The sequence below is a fragment of the Aethalodelphis obliquidens genome, unplaced genomic scaffold (genome assembly GCF_003676395.1).
Source record: "Aethalodelphis obliquidens isolate GAN/ISIS:26980383/991018 unplaced genomic scaffold, ASM367639v1 scaffold59, whole genome shotgun sequence".
In the NCBI taxonomy this organism is placed as follows: Eukaryota; Metazoa; Chordata; class Mammalia; order Artiodactyla; family Delphinidae; genus Aethalodelphis; species Aethalodelphis obliquidens.
This window is the reverse complement of record NW_020838003.1, coordinates 4,634,945-4,657,298: the sequence shown is the minus strand read 5'-3', so window position 1 is coordinate 4,657,298 and position 22,354 is coordinate 4,634,945. Positions and strand designations below refer to the sequence as shown.

The 22,354-nt window shown below is 41.4% G+C and overlaps 1 protein-coding gene across 1 annotated transcript in view; it reads right to left on the bottom strand.

Moving 5' to 3' along the window:
• FAM47E (family with sequence similarity 47 member E) overlaps positions 1-22,354 on the bottom strand; it is a 31,870-nt gene that overhangs the window by 6,916 nt on the left and 2,600 nt on the right. The window contains exons 2-5 of the mRNA XM_027087605.1: positions 20,768-21,219; positions 18,416-18,557; positions 12,307-12,457; positions 3,919-4,119 (exon numbers count right to left, since the gene is read on the bottom strand). Coding sequence (XP_026943406.1) covers positions 3,919-4,119; positions 12,307-12,457; positions 18,416-18,557; positions 20,768-21,219 — 946 coding nt within the window. The remainder of the gene's footprint in view (positions 1-3,918; positions 4,120-12,306; positions 12,458-18,415; positions 18,558-20,767; positions 21,220-22,354) is intronic.

Below are 22,354 nucleotides of genomic sequence, written 5' to 3'. Positions count from 1 at the left end.
GAAGAGAGAAAGAGGGGGAGGAAGAGAGAAAGAGGGGGAGGAAGAGATGTCTTTCCTTTCTTTCTCCCATTCCTCAGGAGTGCATCTGCTGGTTCACAGCCTGATGCTGTGATGCAATACCCGCTCATTGTCTCATGAAAGGAGGTCTAACGCTTGTGTAGGACAAAGAAACTTGAAACACAAAGACCCTGCTCCTCCGTCTTCTCACTCATATCTAAACTATGAGGTGGAATGTGTGGCCATTCTAGAGTCAAGCCAGAAACACCTGCCTGAAACAGAGATGATGGGACAGAGCAGAGGGGAGGGAAATCCCTTCTCAGAGCTGGATTCAGCATTATGATCCCTCCAATCCAAGCAGACTGACCTCCTTGCTGTTTCTAGAGCACCTATCACACTGCTGCCTCAGTGCCTTTGCACTCACTGTTCCTTCTCCATGATGCTCTTCCCCAAGACACCCACAGGGCTCACTCTCTTACCTATTTCAGGTCATCTTTTCAGTTGTATCTTCCCTGACCACCCAATTCAAAAACTGTAACCCCGCACAACACTGCTTGTCTTCTTTCCCTGCCTCATTTTTCTGAACAGCACTTATCGCCGCTTGATATGCTGTATATTTTTCTGATTGTTGTCTCACCTCTGACCTTCTAAAATGTAAGCTTCTGAGCTTGTTCGCCGCTACATCCCCCTGGCATCTAGAACAATACTTAGGACACAACAGGTGCTCAATAAATATTTGTTGGGTTAAAATCAGGTTTCTTAACTTCAGCGTTATTGACATTTTGAGCTGGATAATTCTTTGCTGGAGGTGGGGGGCGGTGGTGCTGTCCTATGCACTGTAAGATGTTGGGCAGCATTCCTGGTCTCCACCCACGAGATGCCAGTAGCATCTCCAAATTGTGACAACCAAAAACATCATCTCCAACATTGCCAAATATCCCTGGTGGGGTGTGGGGGTGGGGAAGGGGACAAAATTGTTCTGGCTGAGAACCACTGAATTAAAGGAAGGAGGGTAGGAGAGGAAAGAGAGGAAAAAAGAAAGGAAGGGAGAGGAACGCAATCTACATACTGCTCCACTAAAGAACTTGAGCTCTGGAATACGTTAGGTGGCTGGGTACCTGGTGATCTTTCAAGATTCAGTACAAACATAATTTCTTCTGTGAAGTCTTAACTGTACCCACCCTCAGCCCATGCCTGGTGGAACTGGTTACTTCTTCCTACAACCCGGATGAACCATGACATCATTTCATTATAGTTAGTCATTTATCCATTGACCTCACTAGACCGTAAGCTCCTTAAATGCAGGAAACAGTCCTTCATTTGCTCCCAGCACTTTTCAGCACATAGTAACAGATGCTCAGAAGTGTTTGTTGAATGAATGTATAAATAAATGGATGAATGAATATACAGGGCCAAGAGAAACATGCTACAATAGAGGCAGAAACTGCTGTGAGAGATTAGAAGTAAGAATAAGTTAATGTCAACCGAAGGACCTGGAGAAAACTCCATGGAAAAATTGGCATCTGACCTGTGTCTAAAGGAAGATGTAAGAGTGTAGACATGAGAAGAGGGGCACGTCAGGCAGAGAGAATACTGTGAGCAAAGGTAAGGTAGTCGAAAAGCTCAGAGTTTTAAAGAACATCAAAGAGCAGAGGATAACAGGCCTGAGAGTATGTGGAATAAGAAAATAAAGATGGAGATTCCATCCCCGGAATAGGGACCAGATTTATCCTTACACCTGCAACAACCAAAAAACGAAATATAGATATATATTGAATATATATGTATATATATATATTTATTTATAAGACACTGGACATCAAATAGCAAAGGACAGTGATCCCTGAGAGGCAAAAAGTGAATAAGCCCCCAACTGCCCCAGTTCACTGTCTGCAGAGAGTTCCCAGGCCACAGAGCAGGAGAAGGAGCTCAGGAGGAACCTAGTGGACTTTCTGAGTTGAGAAGACAGAACTGAGAGTCCAGGAAGACCAAGGCAGCTGAAGTTTGCAGCCCAGAGTAACAGAAAGGAAAGAACTGCACAGAGAGGGAACTACAGAGGTTTGCAGAGGGTCTCCATCTGTGTATGTCTGGGAGGAGACCACCTGAGGTCTGGGAAAGAACTAACCAAAAGGATTAGAGATAACAGCGTCCTGCATGCACACAGGGCCAGGGCCAGGGCCTGTTCCCTCCTGGGAAACTCGAAGATTCACAGGATACTGGGTAGAATACACGAAGGGTCTTGCATCGGTAGTAGGGAGTTAGCCCTAGACTAAACATTATTTTGACCCTTCTCAACAGTTCTTAAAAGCAAGACCCAAAAGGATCAAACTTTTCCAGACACAAGAAACATGAAGACATATACACCAATGTGTATAATAATCACACTGCTCAAAACCAGTGACAAAGAGAAAGTATTAAAAGCAGCCAAGAAAAAACAGGTCCAGAAAAACAAAGATAAGGATGACATAAGATTTCTCATCAGAAACAACACAACCAGGAGGACGGTGGAGCAACATTTTTAAAGGACTAAAAACAAACAAACAAAAAACTTTGAACCTAGAATTCTATACCCACAAAAATATCTTTAAAAATGAAGGAAGAACAAGGATATCTTCAGACATAGAAAAGCTGGAAGAATTCATCGCCTGCAGATCTACACTAGAACTATTAAAGGAGGTCCTTCAGGTGGAAGGAAAATGATACTCTGTGGAAATCTATTTGAACTTTTGCATAGTGATCCTCCATTGGCCAGTCAAAAGTTCGATTTTGGCAATAACCACCATGCTTTATAAAGCAGCATTTGTGCAATTATTTGTAAATACAGAGAATTGAGCAATTTCATTCAGCCCAGATTCAGAACAAGCAGTGGTTCAGGTCCCATGTGCCTGAACCACATGGATAAAATTTGCCTGTCCAGCATCATTCTGCATTTTACCCTTTAGAAAGATGAGAGGAGAATGGAAAATTTTAAGTGCTGAATTAGTGATGGAATGCATAGTTTTCATAAACTTTATGCAACAGAGTCAAAGACGGAAAACATCATGAATGTAAAAATAGGTCAGCTGATCATGTTCAATTATGAAAGGACAAAGCTGGTATGTCAAAAATATTGGAAATATAGTATCAAAGATTATGTGTAAAAGACAGAGGGAAATTATTATCTTCACTTCCAAAGAAACTAACTCTGTAATCTCCCCGCTTCCCACCCACACTTAGGCACATAAATCTGTTGTTGGACTGGCACAATTTGACTTGTGTATATATATTTGCACTAACACATTGTGTAGAAAAGTACTCAGGGGCCCATAGTACTTCCCTTTAGAACATAGCTTGTTTTTTCTCATCTCTGCTTCCTTGTTCTGTCTTCACAGGAAATTGGTGCTGGGAAACTGAGCGATTTGTTAATTATCAGGCAAGCATATGGTCAAGAATGATGGTCTGTGGTCGAAAAGACCGCCATAAAAATTCAAGAATTCTTTGGATATACACAGTGTTCACAACTGTTAACTGCAGCATCTTACTCTTGCAATAATAAACATTCACGTATATTTCTACTGACTATTAGAATTTCAACATGTAAAACACATAAAGAGATAGATTTCAACATATAAAACACACAAAGAGGTTGTCTCAACATATAAGACACATAAAGAGGGAAATAATGACTGTTCAGATATTAACAATAATGCTGAATGGCCTGCCTTGTTTGTATAACTGACTTTTTAAGATGTATTAAATATTCATTCATTTAACAAATGTTTATTTATTGTATTTTTTACAAATGTTAAACATCAAAAAAATTTCAAGAATTTTCCTGAAAAAGGTCAGTGCCTTCTGAAGTACCAGAAGTCAAGAACATTTAATACTTGAATACGATTTAATTTCCTTTGATTCTCAGTTCTTCTCCCTTTTTGCAGTTACCTGTGGTTTCTGAGGTCTCTGCTCATAGTGCAGTTTCTGGGAAAACTGTGGCTCCTGCAGGTTATTCAGCCCAATCCTTTTCTTTAGCTCCAGAGGAACCTGGCTGGGTCTCATTGTATGGAGCACATTATAGCTTGGTTTGCTCTGACAGTCAATGTCAAACTGTTTCAGGATGAACTCCTCATCAATGTTCAGGCCCCGCTGGAAGAATAGCACAGGGCATGAGTCAAGGACAGATGGTGAAATGCTCCTTCTTCCATCTTTAATCTACAGGAGGTATTCGACCATGGCCAGAGAAGAGAGAGGTAGTTTAAAGGAGAGGTAGAAAGTGCTCAGTCACCATTTGTAGGAGACAAGAAGTATTTGGGGTCTGGAGAGCTTCGTCAGTGCATTAAGAGACAACTTAGGACCCACAAGAAGCAGTGAGTCCTGAGGGAGATAGTGGTGCTGAGGAAAATTCAGTCTGTTTGATCAAAAGCAAACATCTCCAACACTTTATAGTAGTAACATCTTTAGAGGTATTTTCCAGACATGTCTAGAAATGTTAGTTTGTGCTCTGCCCACAGCCCCTTATACAGGAAGCTGCCCTGTTCGGGGCTCCTACTGAAGCCATGGGCTCCTTTTAGTCAGCCATGTTTTGAGCACAGAACAAACCCGCCTTCCGCCCCCCAGCCATAGCTGGCAGGAGTACAGATGGGCACATTAAGAGCCCCTAATCTGTAGACTGACCGTGGATCTATGATATGGCTGAAAGATAACTTAGATTTGAAGGATAGGAGAATATAGCACCCCAAAATATGCCTCTGGCTTAAGGCTTATTTTGAGCTGATGATTTTGAGAAACAGCAGACAACACAGGAAACGATCTAGAAACGGAGTAGAAGTCACCCTTTAAGTGAAATTTACATTTATTAAAAAAACTCCACTTGTAAGGCTGTCTCCCTCTCCATTCCAGGAAGAGAAGGAAGACTTTAAATCATAAGACAGACACTCTTAGCAAAGGAAAAGGCACCCACTTAAATTTGCATAATAAACCATACTCTTGTTCTCCTATTTCTTCCTGGTCACCTCCCCATTACTGACTCCCCACACCTTTCTCTCTTTGTCTTTGGCGCAAGTTGGTATTTGAGCCTGAATTCTAAGCCACCTAGGAGAGTTAGTCATTTTTCCCTGGGTATCTCCCATGTATATATGAGGTATACTTGTTAATAAACTTCTGTTTGTTTTTCTCTTGTTAATCTGCCTTTAGTTATAGAGATCCCAGAGAGAACTTAGAAGAATAAAAGGAAAATTATTTTTTCCTGCTCTATAGGCTCAACACAATCTTACTTTGGAATATCTAAGTTGGGGAATATAGAGAATGGGGTCATTAGCAACTGAAGCTGATGTCGGAGTGAAATTTATAGACGGGGTCTTTAAATCGAGTCGGGGTATAAACTAGAGCAAGCAGAATCAATGAGGTAAAAGATAAATAAATAAACAACATGGAAGGAAAGTATAAACTAGTGCTATGGAGAAAATACCACAGGGTGATGTGATTGGGACCAAAGTAGTATGACAGTTATGGGACCTTGGTCATAAGGGACTGAAAACAAGGCTGGTTACCACAGCAGTTAAACAATTACCCTAGGGTTCCTTACACTTCCTGCCTCGAAAGAGGAATAGTCCCCAACAGGAGGAGTGGGAGAGGTGGAAGGGCTGGGACTCGGGCAATCCTATCTAGTCAACTTGTAGACAAGCAGTGGTAGAGTGGGCATCACCTACCCTGTCCAGCATCCCTACTCCAGTCACACTCCGGAGAGCCTCCCTCCACCACTTTCAGTCCATCTGTCACAAGTGGGCTGGACATGCCCACCTCTTGGCCTCAGGGTTGGACATGTGACCTAGACCAGTCAATGAGCATATTCCATCTCCTTACTCATAGTGGATAATTCAGGCACAGGTGTGACCCACGTTAGTCTGGTGAGAGTAAGCCCTGGATTTTTCCCTACAGGAAAAAGGTTGCTCTTTTCCCATGTTAGGTTGTTGCCTGGTGGGATATAAGCTTGGAAAATTTAGTGAATACTTTTGATATCTCTTAGGGAAAGACTACAGGAATGTGAAGTCAGAAGAGAGTAGCTAAGTGATAGGGAGAGCACCTAAAAACATTTTAGCACCCAGATCCAGCTGTGCCTGAAGCTCTGAATACTTCTGGATGATTCCCTTTTCTCACTTAATCTAGTCTGAATTATATTACTTGCCAAAGAAATAGTCCAAAATAATATATTGACTAAAACTGACTCAAAAAATGGGGGGAGGGGGATTGAAAATTCTAGAGAGTCTGAAATTCAGGAAAAAGCATCGGGAATCTAGACATCTACTGGGACTCAGGGACAGAAATAGATAACTAAAAAGGTTCTTAGAAGGAGGGCAAGAAAAGAACTTGATAACTGAGTCAAAAGTCTCTTCATGTCAAATATTTTTCATTAACGACTGTAGTCAAGCATAGCTTTCCAAGTACTTACAGATAAATATAACTGAGAAAAATGAATTGAAAAAAGAGGGAAGGACAGAGAGAAAAGAAGGTCCTAACATTGAAATGAAAGATTAAAATGTGAAACAATGGGGCGGGGGAAATGGGGAGACGCCCAAAGGGTACAAACTTCCAATTATAAGATGAGTAAGTTCTGGGGAATCTAATGTACAGCATAGTGACTCTAGTTAACAATGCTGTATCATATACTTGAAAGTTGCTAAGAGTAGATCTTACACGTTCTCACCTCACACACAGAGGTAATTACGTGAGGTGATGGATTTGTTAACTAACCAGATCATGGTAATCATTTTGCGATATATACATGTATCAAATGATCACATTGTATACCTTAAAATTACACAATGTTGTATGTCAATTGTATCTCTATAAAGTTGGGTGCAGACAGCCACTTTAAAAAATATATGAGAGGGCAGAGAGCAGAAGCAAGAAGAACTACAATCCTGGAGCCTGTGGAACAAAAATCACATTCAGAGAAAGACAGACAAGATGAAAAGGCAGAGGGCTATATACCAGATGAAGGAACAAGATAAAACCCCAGAAAAACAACTAAAAGAAGTGGAGATAGGGAACCATCCAGAAAAGAATTCAGAATAATGATAGTGAAGATGATCCAGCACCTCGGAAAAAGAATGGAGTCAAAGATCGAGAAGATGTAAGAAATGTTTAACAAAGACCTAGAAGAATTAAAGAACAAACAAACAGACATGAACAATACAATAACTGAAATGAAAACTACACTAGAAGGAATCAATAGCAGAATAACTGAGGCAGAAGAACGGATAAGTGACCTGGAAAACAGAATGGTGGAATTCACTGCCGCGGAACAGAATAAAGAAAAAAGAATGAAAAGAAATGAAGACAGCCTAAGAGAACTCTGTGACAACATTAAATGCAACAACATTCACATTATAGGGGTCCCAGAAGAAGAGAAACAGAAAGGACCAGAGAAAATATTTGAAGAGATTATAGTCAAAAACTTCCCTAACATGGGAAAGGAAATAGCCACCCAAGTCCAGGAAGCGCAGAGAGTCCCATACAGGAGAAACACAAGGAGAAACATGCCGAGACACACAGTAATCAAATTGGCAAAAATTGAAGACAAAGAAAAATTATTGAAAGCGGCAAGGGAAAATGACAAATAACATACAAGGGAACTCCATAAGATTAACAGCTGATTTCTCAGCAGAAACTCTACAAACCAGAAGGAAGTGGCATGATATACTTAAAGTGATGAAAGGGAAGAACCTACAACCAAGATTACTCTACCCGGCAAGGATCTCATTCAGATTCAATGGAGAAATCAAAAGTTTTACAGACAAGCAAAAGCTAAGAGAATTCAGCATCACCAAACCAGCTCTACAGCAAATGCTAAACGAACTTCTCTAAGTGGGAAACACAAGAGAAGTAAAGGACCTACAAAAACAAACCCAAAACAATTAAGAAAACGGTAACAGGAACACACATATCAATAATTATCTTAAACGTAAATGCATTAAATTCTCCAACCAAAAGACACAGGCTCGCTGAACAGACAGAAAAACAAGACCCATCTATATGCTGGCTACAAGAGACCCACTTCAACCTAGGGACACATACAGACTGAAAGTGAGGGGATGGCAAAAGATTTTCCATGCAAATGGAAAAGAAAGCTGGAGTAGCAATACTCATAAAAGATAAAATGACTTTAAAATAAAGAATGTTACAAGACACAAGGAGAGACACTATATAATGATCAAGAGATCAATCCAAGAAGAAGATATAACAATTATAAATATATATGCACCCAACATAGGAGCACCTCAATACATAAGGAAACTGCTAACAGCTATAAAAGAGGAAATCGACAGTAACACAATAATAGTGGGGGACTTTAACACCTCACTTACACCAATGGACAGATCATCCGAACAGAAAATTAATAAGGAAACACAAAGTTTAAATGACACAACAGACCAGACAGATTTAATTGATATTTATAGGACATTCCATCCAAAAACAGCAGATTACACTTTCTTCACCAGTGCGCACAGAACGTTCTCCAGGATAGATCAAATCTTGGGTCACAAATCAAGCCTCAGAAAATTTAAGAAAATTGAAATCATATCAAGCATCATTTCTGACCACGACACTATGAGATTAGAAATGAATTACAGGGAAAAAAACTTAAAAAACACAAACACATGGAGGCTAAACAATACATTACTAAATAACCAAGAGATCCCTGAAGAAATCAAAGAGAAAATCAAAAAATACCTAGAGACAAATGACAATGAAAACATGACGATCCAAAACCTATGGGATGCAGCAAAAGCAGTTCTAAGAGGGAAGTTTCTAGCTATACAAGCCTACCTCAAGAAACAAGAAAAATCTCAAATAAACAATCTAACCTTACACCTAAAGGAACTAGAGAAAGAAGAACAAACAAAACCCAAAGTTAGTAGAAGGAAAGAAATCATAAAGATCAGAGCAGAAATAAATGAAATAGAAACAAAGAAAACAATAGCAAGGATCAATAAAACTAAAGGCTGGTTCTTTGAGAAGATAAACAAAACCATTAGCCAGACTCATCAAGGAAAAGAGGGAAAGGACTCAAATCAATAAAATTAGAAATGAAAAAGGACAAGTTACAACGGACACCACAGAAATACAAAGCATCCTAAGAGGCTATGACAAGCAACTCTATGCCAATAAAATGGACAACCTGGAAGAAATGGACAAATTCTTACAAAAGTATAACTTTCCAAGAATGAACCAGGAAGAAACAGAAATATGAACAGACCAATCACAATGAATGAAATTGAAATTGTGATTAAAAATCTTCCAACAAACAAAAGTCCAGGACCAGATGGCTTCACAGGTGAATTCTATCAAACATTTAGAGAAGAGCTAACACCCATCCTTCTCAAACTCTTCCAAAAAATTTCAGAGGAAGGAACACTCCCAAACTCACTCTATGAGGCCATCACCTCCCTAATACCAAAACCAGACAAAGGTACTACAAAAAAAGAAAATTACAGACCAATATCACTCATGAACATAGATGCAAAAATCCTCAACAAAATACTAGCAAACAGAATCCAACAACACATTAAAAGGATCATACACCATGATCAAGTGGAATTTACCCCAAGGTTGCAAGGATTCTTCAATATGTGCAAATCAATCAATGTGATACACCATATTAACAAATTGAAGAAGAAAAACCATATGATCATCTCAATAGATGCAGAAAAAGCTTTTGACTAAATTCAACACCCATTTATGATAAAAGCTCTCCAGAAAGTGGGCATAGAGGGAACCCACCTCAACATAATAAAGGCCATATATGACAAACCCACAGCAAACATCATTCTCAATGGTGAAAAACTGAAAGCCTTTCCTCCAAGATCAGGAACAAGACAAGGACGTCCACTCTCACCACTATTATTCAACATAGTTTTGGAAGTCATAGCCACAGCAATCAGAGAAGAAAGAGAAATAAAAGGAATCCAAATTGGAAAAGAAGAAGTAAAACTGTCACTGTTTGCAGATGACATGATACTATACATAAAGAATCCTAAAGATGCCACCAGAAAACTACTAGAGCTAATCAATGAATCTGGTAAAGTTGCAGGATACAAAATTAATGCACAGAAATCTCTTGCATTCCTATACACTAATGATGAAAAATCTGAAAGAGAAATTAAGGAAACACTCCCATTTACCCTTGCAACGAAAAGAATAAAATACCTAGGAATAAACCTACCGAGGGAGACAAAAACATGTATGCAGAAAACTATAAGCCACTGATGAAAGAAATTAAAGATGATTCAAACAGATGGAGAGATACACCATGTTCTTGGATTGGAAGAATCAATATTGTTAAAATGATTATACTGTCCAAAGCAATCTACAGATTCAGATTACCAATGGCATTTTTTACAGAACTAGAATAAAAAAATCTTAAAATTTGTATGGAGACACAAAAAAACCCGAATAACCAAAGAGGTCTTGAGGGAAAAAAACAGAGCTGGAGGAATCAGACTCCCTGAGTTCAGACTATACTACAAAGCTACAGTAATCAAGACAATATGGTAGTGGCACAAAAACAGAAATACAGATCAATGGAACAAGATAGAAACCCCGGAGTAAACCCATGCACCTATGGTCAACTAATCTATGACAAAGGAGGCAAGGATATACAATGGAGAAAAGACAGTCTCTTCAATAAGTGGTGCTGGGAAAACTGGACAGCTACATGTAAAAGAATGAAATTAGCACACTCCCTACACCATACACAAAAATAAACTCAAAACAGATTAAAGACCTAAATGTAAGACCAGACACTATAAAACTCTCAGAGGAAAACATAGGAAGAACACTCTTTGACATAAATCACAGCAAGATCTTTTTTGATCCACCTCTTAGAGTAATGGAAATAAAAACAAAAGTAAACAAATGGGACCTAATGAAACTTAGAAGTTTTTGCACAGCAAAGGAAACCATAAACAAGACGAAAAGACAACCCTCAGAATGGGAGAAAATATTTGCAAACAAATCAACAGACAAAGGATTAATCTCCAAAATATATAAACAGCTCATGCAGCTCAATAACAAAAAAAAACAACCCAATCCAAAAATGGGCAGAAGACCTAAATAGACCTTTCTCCAAAGAAGACATACAGATGGCCAAGAGGCACATGAAAAGCTGCTCAACATCACTAATTATTAGAGAAATGCAAATCAAAACTACAATGAGGTATCACCTCACACCAGTTAGAATGGGCATCATCAGAAAATCTACAAACAACAAATGCTGGAGAGGGTGTAGAAAAAGGGAACCCTATTGCACTGTTGGTGGGAATGTAAATTGATACAGCCACTATGGAGAACAGTAGGGAGGTTCCTTCAAAAGCTAAAAATAGAATTACCATATGACCCAGCAATCCCACTACTGGGCATATACCCAGAGAAAACCATAATTCAAAAAGACACATGCACCCCAATGTTCATTGCAGCACTATTTACAATGGCCAGGTCATGGAAGCAACCTAAATGCCCATCAACAGATAAATGGATAAAGAAGATGTGGTACATATATACAATAGAATATTACTCAACTGTAAAAAGGAACGAAATGGGTCATTTGTAGAGTCGTGGATGGATCTAGAGACTGTCATACAGAGTGAAGTAAGTCAGAAAAACAAATATCATATATTAACGCATATATGTGGAACCTAGAAAAATGAACCAGTTTGCAGGGCAGAAACTGAGACACCGATGTAGAGAACAAATATATGGACAGCAAGGGGGGAAAGCCGCGGGAGGTGGGGGGTGGTGTAATGAATTGGGAGATTGGGATTGACATGTATACACTGATGTGTATAAAATGGATGACTAATAAGAACCTGCAGTATAAAAAAATAAATAAAATTCAAAAAAAATGTATTGATAATGGCGCATTAATTTTTTCAAGTGTACCATACTAATTATTAACACAAGAGATGTTATTAATAGGAGGAACTGGGCATGAGAAATATGGGAAATTTCTTACTATTTCTGAAACTTTTCTGTAAATCTAAAACAATTCCAAAATAAAAAGCTAATTAAAAAAATTATAATAAAAAAATTTAAAAATAAAAAAAAAATATGAAACAACAGCAATGTACTTATAAACAATAAACATTCAAACATTGGCTGTAAGCTTGCAAACTTTCCAGAAATTTCACCTACAAGAAACATTTCTATTTTAAACAGTGGGAGAGTCAAAAGATTCCTTTACGACTTTGCCTATTTGACTTAGATTATATCCAAACACTGTTTTTTAACAAAAGCAACTTTGAGCTCGACTTTTAAGTATTACCAGTAACTTACAAACTTAGTAGCCCAGCTGCAGAAGTCGCTAACTCCTTTGCGTACGTTTTCATGTCGAAGTGCACCATCATTGCAGAGCAGATCTGATTCACTTGGCTTCTTTTCTTCATAAAGCCACTGGCCTGGATGTGACACAGGAGTCTTCTTGGGACTAAAGTTAATGAGATCATCAAAGAATCACAATATACAGCGCCATGAATCCAGGTGGATTTCAAATAGTATCTTGGGGAGGAGCTCATAATGCAAGTATGTTTAACAGGCAGGCTCTTGCAAGCTGGTACAAATTCTATGTTAGTATTTTTCAAAGATCATATTCTCATTATCAATATCATAAAGACAAGTATATCATATTTATTTAGAACAATTAAAGCTGATATAGAATTTTATCACTGTAAGTTAATTTTTTAAAATTATGAGTACCATTTATTAAGACCTATTTCAGGTAAAAACGCAAATTACAGTGCTTGGAATCTGTCAAGACTATCTTGACAAGTAGGAGATATCCTTGCCTTCTCTCTCCCTCAGCCCTAAACTCCAGCCTATTAGTAAATCTGGTAGATTTTAACTCTGTCTCCTTCTCTGGACTGTTGCAAAAGGCTCCTTGCTGGGGTCTCTGCATTTTCTCTTAAGGCCCTAACTGCTAATCCCTAATCCATTCCCAAAGTGTAAATCTTGTCTTATCAAATGCAGCTACCCTTCATCCTGGATTAAGCGTCTTCAATAGCTTCTTTTTAAAACTTGAGATATAACTCACACACCCTAATAGTTACCATTTCAAAGTATACAGTTGCTTTCATATATTTACAAAGTTGTGCAACCATCACCATTAATTCTGAAACATCTTCGTCACCCCCAAAAAGAAGGCCCATAAACATTAACAGTCACTGTTCATCTCCCCACCCCCACCATTCTCTCTGCTCTTAAAAACCACTAATCTACTTTGTGTCTCTGTGGATTTGCCAATTCTGGGCATTTTATCTGAATGGAACCATATAGTATATGATCTTTTATGTCTGACTTCTTTCACTTAGCATAATGTTTTCAAGTTTCATACATGCTGTTGCATGTATCAGTAGTTTCTTCCTTTTTTATGGCTGAATAATATTCCATTGTATGGAGAGACCACATTTTGTTTATCCATCATCAGTTGGTTGATGGATATTTGAGTTGTTGCCACTCTGGCTATAATGAATAATGCTGCTATGGACATTCAGGTACAAGATTTTTGAGTTCAATAGCTTCTTGTTACTCCTCCAGTAAAGATCTAAGTCTAAACTCAGTTTTCAGGGCTCTTCATGGCCTGTTCCTTGCCTATCTCTCCAGATTCTTCTGTAACTACACACTCCCTCACTCTCTGAGCTCCAACCATAGTGGCCCCCTCTCAGTCCCATGAATTTATCATGCTCCCATCCAGCCACAGGGCCTTTGTACATGTTATTCTAACTGACTGCAATGCCAACTCTATTCCCTCATCCCCATTATGTCTCAACATACATGCCACTTCCTCAGGGAGGTATTCACACAGTCTGTCCCCAGAGCCCACATTTTATTCATAGCACCCTGTACCTTTTATTCATAGCACCTATATATTAATTCATCCATCCATCCATTCAACAAATATTTATTAGGCACCAACTATGTGCCAGGCACCATTCTAGGCATTTGGATTCAGCTGTAAATAAAGTTAAGACCCTGTCCTCACAGAGCTTACAATTGAGTAGGGAGAGACAGATAGGAAAGAGCTAAACAAATATATACCAGGTGATTATAAGTGGTATAAAGAAAAATAAAACAGGGCAGGAGGGATGGAGAGTGATGACAGGGGGCTCTTATTTATACAGAAAAGTTCTCTCAAAGTGATCTTTGAGCAGAGACCCAAAAGAAGAAAGGGATTAAACCATGTAGATATCAAACAATGCAGACACCAGGCAGAAAAGAAAAGCATGTGCAAAGGCCCTGAGGTTGGTGCTAAGCATGTATGAGGTACACAAAGAGGTCAATGCGACTGGAGAGGAGTACTTAAAGGATATAATAGTAGAGGATGAGGCCTGAAGAGATAATGGGAACCTGATCATAAGGAACTTGAGAGGCAACTGTAAGGACTATGGACTTTACTCTGAATAAGCAGGCAACTGGAGAATTTTGAGCACAGGACTGATATTGTATGACTTAAGTTTTTTCCAGAATCACTTTAGCTATTGTGCAACAAATAGACTGGGGCAGAGGATGCGGGCTGGGTGGAGGCCATGAGACCAGTTAGTAAACTATTCCAATAATCCAGGCAAGAGATGATGGTATCTTGGAATAGACTGACAGTAGTAGAACAGGTGAGATTCTAGGTATATTTCAAAGGTAAAGGCGTTAGGATTTTTCGGCAGACTGCAACCACTGTTTCAAAAGCCACTGGAAGAATGGAGTTACTATTTACTGATCTGGAGAAGACAGAAGCGGGTGCAGGTTTGGGGAAGAAATCAAGAGTTCAGTTAGGACTTGTCGAGTCTGAGATGCCAATTATACACTCAAAGGCAAATGTTAAACATCCATACATAGACGGCCTGAATGAGGTGACTTAGATTGCATAACATGTAGAAAAGAAGATGTCAGAGACTGATGCACTTCAAGGTTAAAAAGAAGGTGAGGAAGGACGAGCAAAAGACTGGGGAGAGGACCATGACGCAGGAGGAGAGCCAAGAAAGAGGATGTACCAGAGACAAAATGAAAAAGTGTTTCCAGAAAGATGATATCAATGTGTCAGCTGCTACTGTTACATCAAGTGGTGATCACTGAGAACTGATTAGGTAACATAGAGGCCATTGGTGACCTTGACCCAAGGGAGATCCGGTGGAGTGCTGATTGCTGAGTTCAAGAAAGAATGAAAGAGGAAGTGAGTATGGACACCTCTTTCAAGGAGTTCTGCTCTAAAGGAAAGAAGAGACTATATAAAGAAAGTGGTTTTAAAGATGGGAGATATTACCTCATGTGGGAGGCTGCTAACGGCTCCCAAAGAGATCAGGTGCTGATCTTTGCAACCTCTAAAGGTTACTTTATGTGGAAAAGGAGTCTTTACAGATATGATTAAACTAAGGAGTTTGCGAGGGGGAGATTATCCTGGATTATCTGGGTGGGCCCTAAACGCCATCACAGTGCCTTATAGGAGAGAGGTAGAGGAAGATCTGACACACACACAGAGGAGAAGGTGATGTGAAGACGGGGCAGGGAAAGATTTGAAGATGCTGCCCTTTGAAGAATGGAGTGATATGGCCACAAGCCAAGGAAGGCTGGCAGCCTACAGAAACTGAAAGAGGCAAGGAATAGATTATTCCCTAGAGCCTCTGGAAGGACATGTACCTGCAGATACTTTGATTTCAGCACAGTAATTCTGATTTCTGACTTCAGGCCTTCAGAACTGCAAGATAATAAATTTCTATTGCTTTAAGCCACCAAGTTTGTGTTACTTTGTGTAGCAGCCATAGGAAACTGAGAATACACTGACCAAAAAAGCCCTCGCCATTATGTAATTATACATTCATTCTGTGATATGACAATTTATTAACACATTAATTTTGTTCATTTTCTCTATACTTTACCTTCTCCCCTCTTAAGTAGATAACCCATTAGCTTGAAATTTCTTGCCCTGGAGATTTTTACAGGGTTGACCAAGAAAACTGCGTAAGTGAAAGACACATCTTATATTGTGTAGAAACCCAAGCTCACTGAAGTAATTATGTAGGTGTTGAGATGGGATGGGGAGAGTGGGGTGGATGCATAGAGTGTGACAGAAACAGCAAAGGGTTGAGAAAAGAAAGAGTCCCCCAAACCAGAAAGAAATTAAATATCAATTTAATTGCCTCTGCAATTGCTAGAGGCCTACCCCACTTTCTTACACGACAAAAAATGACCACGACTGAATGTTTGCTATTCAGTGGGATGAGGGCTTGGTGTCAGATATAAATAGAAATAAAAGAAAAGTCATATTTCATAAACATATAGCTTTGTGAACAAAGACTCGATGCCCTTGATATTTACTGCTTTCTTCCACACCAGTCTGCAATCACCACGAAGATGGGGTCCTAACTTGTTTACCACTGTGTCCTCAGAACCTAGCACTGACCATGACCCATAGTAGGTGCTTGATAAGTACTGTTGATCTTTTTGCATAAATAGAATGAGCTAGTGGTCCCTGAGGGTCAAGAATTCAAAGATGCTCACAGGGCCACACTGACCCACACTGTTGGAGTCTCCAAGGGGACCCCCTACTTACAACACTCCTCCCTCTTCCCCACCCACATTCTAAGCACTGAAAAATAATACAAAGAGCAAAGACGAAAGCCAAAATGTCCCCTTTATCACTGGCGGTAGCCATGTTCGAGCACTTGGGTTCAGGTCCAAGAGGACTTGCTAACTGAAATCCAGAAATGGGCAGACTGTCCCATCCGGGCAGCAGCGGCATGGACCAGGGTGGGGCTCCCCTCAAGAAGGAAGGAAGAGAGGAGAACTCGTGCTTCCATGGGCCATCTTGCTTTCCAGTAGAAGGGCAGAGCTGAGACGAGTGTGCCCAGTTGTTCTCCCCAGACTGACCAGGGGTACACTAAGAGGCCAGAACAGTGGGGCTCCTGTCACCTCGTGTCCCCCACTAACCAACATGTATTATTAATCAGTGGATTCTCTCTCACTCCACTTCCATGTAGCTAACTCGTATGACTAGCAAAGCTCTCCGTGGCCCCTTCCACACACCCTGGCCGTGGTCCTGGGTCCTATGTAAGTGGCCTGGGTGCTGTGGCTGGGCTGCCCTCTAGTTCACCCATACGCTTCAGTGCCTGCCAGTGATCTCATCAATTTCAACGGTCAAATGCATATCCCAAATCTGTTTGTGTCAAGTATACTTATCATGGCATTTACATTTTAAATTAAATAATATGTGAATGGGGAAAACAAAAGTGTGATATGAAAGAGAGAGGTTTCTATGAAAATTAAGCTTAGTGCTTTGGAAAGGTTCAATGAAGGTGGCATTACTGGTGTAGTTTATGCAAAAAAGATGACTGGGAAACTCCAAGCAGCAGACCCATACTCCAAAAAAAGGCTTTATATTAAAAGACTAGCAAGTGAACGTACAGTTATGTTTTAGGGTAAAGCAAAATGTGTCAAGTACTAAAGTATCATCTTCTACAATTCCCTATGTTAGCCTCTTGGTTGGCTGGTTTGGTTGGTTGGTTATTCAACCAACTACTGGTCTCAGTCCTGTTGAATAAAAGGGCTTCTGCCACAGATAATGCAGAAAGCCATTGTGGGCTAATCAAAGTCAATCAGGTTTTCTGCAGTTTTCTTCTTCTCCGACAGCTGTCCTAGAGTCACGCAGATACACCCGTACTCGCTCCATAGCTGGCTAATTCACATCCATTTATGAAGTAAACACTCTTCAGAGCGGGACCCGAGGCTCCCTTCCCTCCTCCTCAGGAACTTAGTTACTTTTGCTTCTCTTAATTATTCTCAAGATTCTTAATTATTCCTAAAATATTCTAAAGATGAGAAGCTTTGAGAAGGTAACTACAGATAGTCACTGACTTATGATGGTTCGACTTACAATTTTTATACTTCATGATGGAGTAAAAGCAAGCAACATTCATTCACTAGAAAATGCACTTTGAATTTTGAATTTGGATCTTTTCCTGGGCCAGTGATATGCAGTGATGATACTGTCTCGTGATGCTGGGCTGCGAACCACAGCTCCCCGTCAGCCACGTGATCACAAGGGCAAACAGCCGATACACTTACAACCATCCTGTACCCACACAACCATCCTGTTTCTCACCTTCAGTGCTGTATTCAGTTAATGACATAAGATATTCGACACTTTATTTTACAATAAGCTTTGTGTTAGATGATTTTGCCCAACTGTAGACTAATGTAAGTGTTCTGAGCACGTTTAAGGCAGGCTAGGCTATGCTATGATGTTTGGTAGGTTAAGTGTATTAAATGCATCTTTGACTTATGGTATTTTCCATTTACCATGGTTTATGGAGACATAACCCCACCGTAAGTCAAGGAAGATCTGTACTAGAACGTTTCATCATGGGACAGGAATGAGCGAGACATTAAGAACGATACTTACTGCCCCAGGAAGACTTGAGTAGAATGTTTTTTTAAAAGTTTTGTGGGTTCCTTCATTCTTTTCCGGATGCCCTGACAATAACCCCGTGTGTCCTCCAGCTTCCTGTCAGGACCCAGCACTTCCAGCACCTTTAATAAGAGTTACAAACAGAAAACAACTTTAGAGGAAAGAAAGATGAGCTGAAAAGGGTGCCCCTTGATTCTAAAACAGAATGGACCTAGTCATCCCTTTCCTTTTCCTTTCCAGTTGGTCAATTCTGTTCATCAATTCCAGTGCAAATACAGCGCTGGGTGCTGCAGGTAAACGTCCATCACCTAGACATTAGCTATGTGGCCTTTTTACTGAAGTTCTATCTCCTCTAGATGGAACAGTGCCTCTGGACCCACCCGGACCCCACTGCCCCACAGAAAAAAAGTGTCTCTAGAGGATTTCTGTTTATTTGACTGCCCACCATCCATTCTTCCTCCTATGAGTAACAGTCTCTAGACTTTTCTTTGGAGAAACATGTCTCTCTCCACTCTCAGTCCTTGTGATCTGAATTGTCCTGACCACTCGTCACTCTGCAGGCTGACCATGTTAATCAGGCCCACAGTGACTGGCTTAGGAATGGGTACAAGACCCAAGTGAGACCTAGGGAAATTTGGTCATGGAATTTTGCTGGAACCGTGCAAAAAGAGGTGGTGTTTTTCTGGGTAAAATTTACATCTAGAGCTGCTGGTGGCCATCATAGCACCACAAGAAGAGATCCTGCTTCAGAAGGAAGCCAACACATCTGTTTGAGGAGGTCAGACATGGGAATAAGAGCCACTGTCCCATGTGCCCTCTAAGGAGGTGTTCAAACAATCTCTTTGTCACGGACTCAGAGCTCTGGCCCGCAGGAGGCAGTGAAGGAAAGCCCAGGGGGCAAATCATTGATTAGAAATTCCAGTTGTCCTTTCTACAGACTTCCCTGACACTAATCACTTACTCATTCATTCATCCATTATCCATAAATATTTATTGAGTGTCTACCATATGCCAGGTATTGGTGGTACACAGTGAAAGACACAGATAAAATCCCTGCCCTTGAAACGCCCTGCCCTTGTAGAGCTTTTATTCCAGTGAGAAGCCCAGCGCTGACAACTGCTAGGATGGAAATAGATCATGGTAAGGCACAGAGGATGAGAGGGAGGGGAGTGTCTTTTCATGTAGGCCTCTCCAGTGAGGAGATAATTGAGGAAAGAGCTGAAGCAAGTGAAGGAGTGAGGCCGGCAGACATCCGGGGGCAAGTGCTCCAGACAAAGGAACAGAGACCTAAACTGGACATGCTTGTTCACGTTTGCTGAGCAGCCAGGAGGCCAGAGTGGCTGCAGCAGACTGAGGAGGGCAGAGGAGTAGGCGGTGAGGCTGGAGAGGGAGCAGGGCAGGAATGGGATGGAGCACAGAACACGCAGGACCTTCCAGACCATGGCAAGGACTTCACTCTGAATGAGAAGCTTTGAGCAGAAGCGTTTACCTTCTCAACAACTGTCATGCTTGCTGACATAGGGAACAGACTGCAGGGGGTAAGGGGGTAGCGGGGTAGCAGGCACTGTTAGTTCCCTGTCCAATATCCATCCTGCCCCCTTTCCTTAAATCTAATAGAATTTTGTCCTGGATTTTGTTCAGGGCTACAATACCCACCCAAGAAATTCAATTTTCTAGACTCCCTAGCAGCTAAGAGTGGTCAGATGAATGAGATGTTTACTGGGAAGGCTACTATTTGCCTAATTAAAAGAGTCAGCTGACGTGCAACTTTTAAACTCTGCCCCTTCCCCTTCTTGTCTGAAAGACAGACCCGATGCCTGGAGGTGTGGAAGCCATTTTGAGCTGTAAGGACAAGAGACGTATGCGAAGGACATTAGACCTGCAACTTAAAAGAAGCCTGGGACAGAGGTGACATATCGCAGCTGCTGCCCAGCCCTAGTCTTGGCAATCTGGTGAAATTGCCCATGACATTTCAGGTGCGCAGGTGCCTTTCTAGCCATCAGTTAATAATTCTCACGGACACCTCCCAAGACCAGGCTAACGTGACAGAAGCAAGACTGGACAATTCCTCCACTCTATTCTCCCCCTAAAAAGTCACAAGCAAAGTAGACTGGTAGAGCTTCAGGGGTAAGCAAGTCGGACACTTCTGGTTTGCTGGGCCTTTATAAGTTGGATGGCCTCATAGGAAGCACAGGGAGCGGCGGGTATGTTGCTGCCACTTGCACGTCTTAGAAGGCTGCTCCAACCCCCAGGAGAACTCCCCCCCTGGGGACACATTCATCACCCTCTCCCCCTGGAGGGAGCTCCCCAGGCATCTAAGGAGCAGTATTCCCCGGGTGGTCACCTCTGCGGGCATGTCTTCCTCCAGGTCCGGGTAGAGAGCCGAGGGGTGCGGGGTCGGATGGGCCTCAACGTCCGCCAGGAAGTCCTTCCGCGCCTGGCGGGCCGGCGAGAGCGTGGAACGCAGGGCTGCTTCCCTAGGCAGCATGTCCTTCTGGCTCCTCTTCGGGGCAGGTCGGGGAGCTCTGTGATAAATCTGGGGGAGAAAGCCCTCCTCAGGGCCCCGAGTGATCACACCTCCGCAAGGCGGGCAGCCTTTCCGGAAGTCATCCAGTCCCGTTCTCACAAACCTCCACCGCCGGCTGTTCAGTGACGTGGGGCGTGGCGACCTGCGCCCGTGCTTTGTGAAGCACTTGGACGGCAGATCTTCTCTGTACCTGCGAGACAACGTGCCGGTGTTATGGACCACAAGGACCACAAGGGTGGGAGAAGGAGGTTGTGAGCAGGCTGGTCTCCACCTGTTTCAGGAGGAGAGGTGGGGGAAGGGAGGGTCACGTGGCGAAGTCTGAGTTAATCATAGTCCTGGTTCATGGCACGTTATCGCTGGTCTGTGCAAGGCCCCTCTCCTGTTTTCTTTATTCTACGTTATTCCCATAGCCCACCGTCATTGCCCTCCCCTGCACAAGCAAAACCACTCTTAACAGATTTGGAATGTACCCGTTGTTTGCAGACATCCTTATAAGACCTGTGTATCCTTCATGTACGTAAATGGTACTATTCTGTGACTTGCTTACCAAGCAGGATACCACGAAGGCTCATCCGTGTCACTATGTGTAAATGTAATCCATTATTACATTTGGTGGTGCTGTCACCACCATCCAGCTATCCAGTCTCTTTGTGAAGAATACTCACAAGTTGTGACCCCTCTTGGGACTCTTTCTTATCCTTTAAAGGGACACAGTGCAGTGGGAAGAACTTGGACACAGTGACACCTCGCCCCTAGCTAGCTGCATGACCTTCGCCCTTCATTTAACCTTTGTGGACCTCGATTTCTCCTCTAAACTCAGGGGGTCAAGGGTTGCAAACTGGTTGTTCATGGACTGTATCAGGCCCACAGACCTGTCATTTGATCCCATTTGTGTTTTAATAAGAATCATAAGCGTTCACATGTATTGAGAACTTTCTATATAACACGTGTTGTTCTAAGTGCTTTACATGAATTAACTTATTTTAATCTCATAACACTCCTATGAAGTAGGTACTAATATTATTCCCATTTACAGATAAGGAAATTGAGGCACAAAGAAGTTGAAAACCAAACACTTGTCAAAGTTCCCACAGCTGATAAGGGGGAGAGCTGAAATTTTAATACAGGTAGTGTGCCTCTGGAGAAAGGTGTTTAACCACTATGCCAGAGCTTCTGACATATAAAAAAGTTCACACAAATAATCTGGAACAGAAATCAGGAGCTCTGGGGACACTGGGTCCACCTATCCATGGAGCCATTATTGGTATAAGGGCTGCCATCTTTTAGACAAGTCCTATGCTCTCTTATTCACAGTCTCTACCACTCCCTACTGCCTCATATGCAGCCTGCTTCACTCTGTTTCTTTACCCATCAGACCCCTGTTTGCACTGAGTAGTTAGGGCATG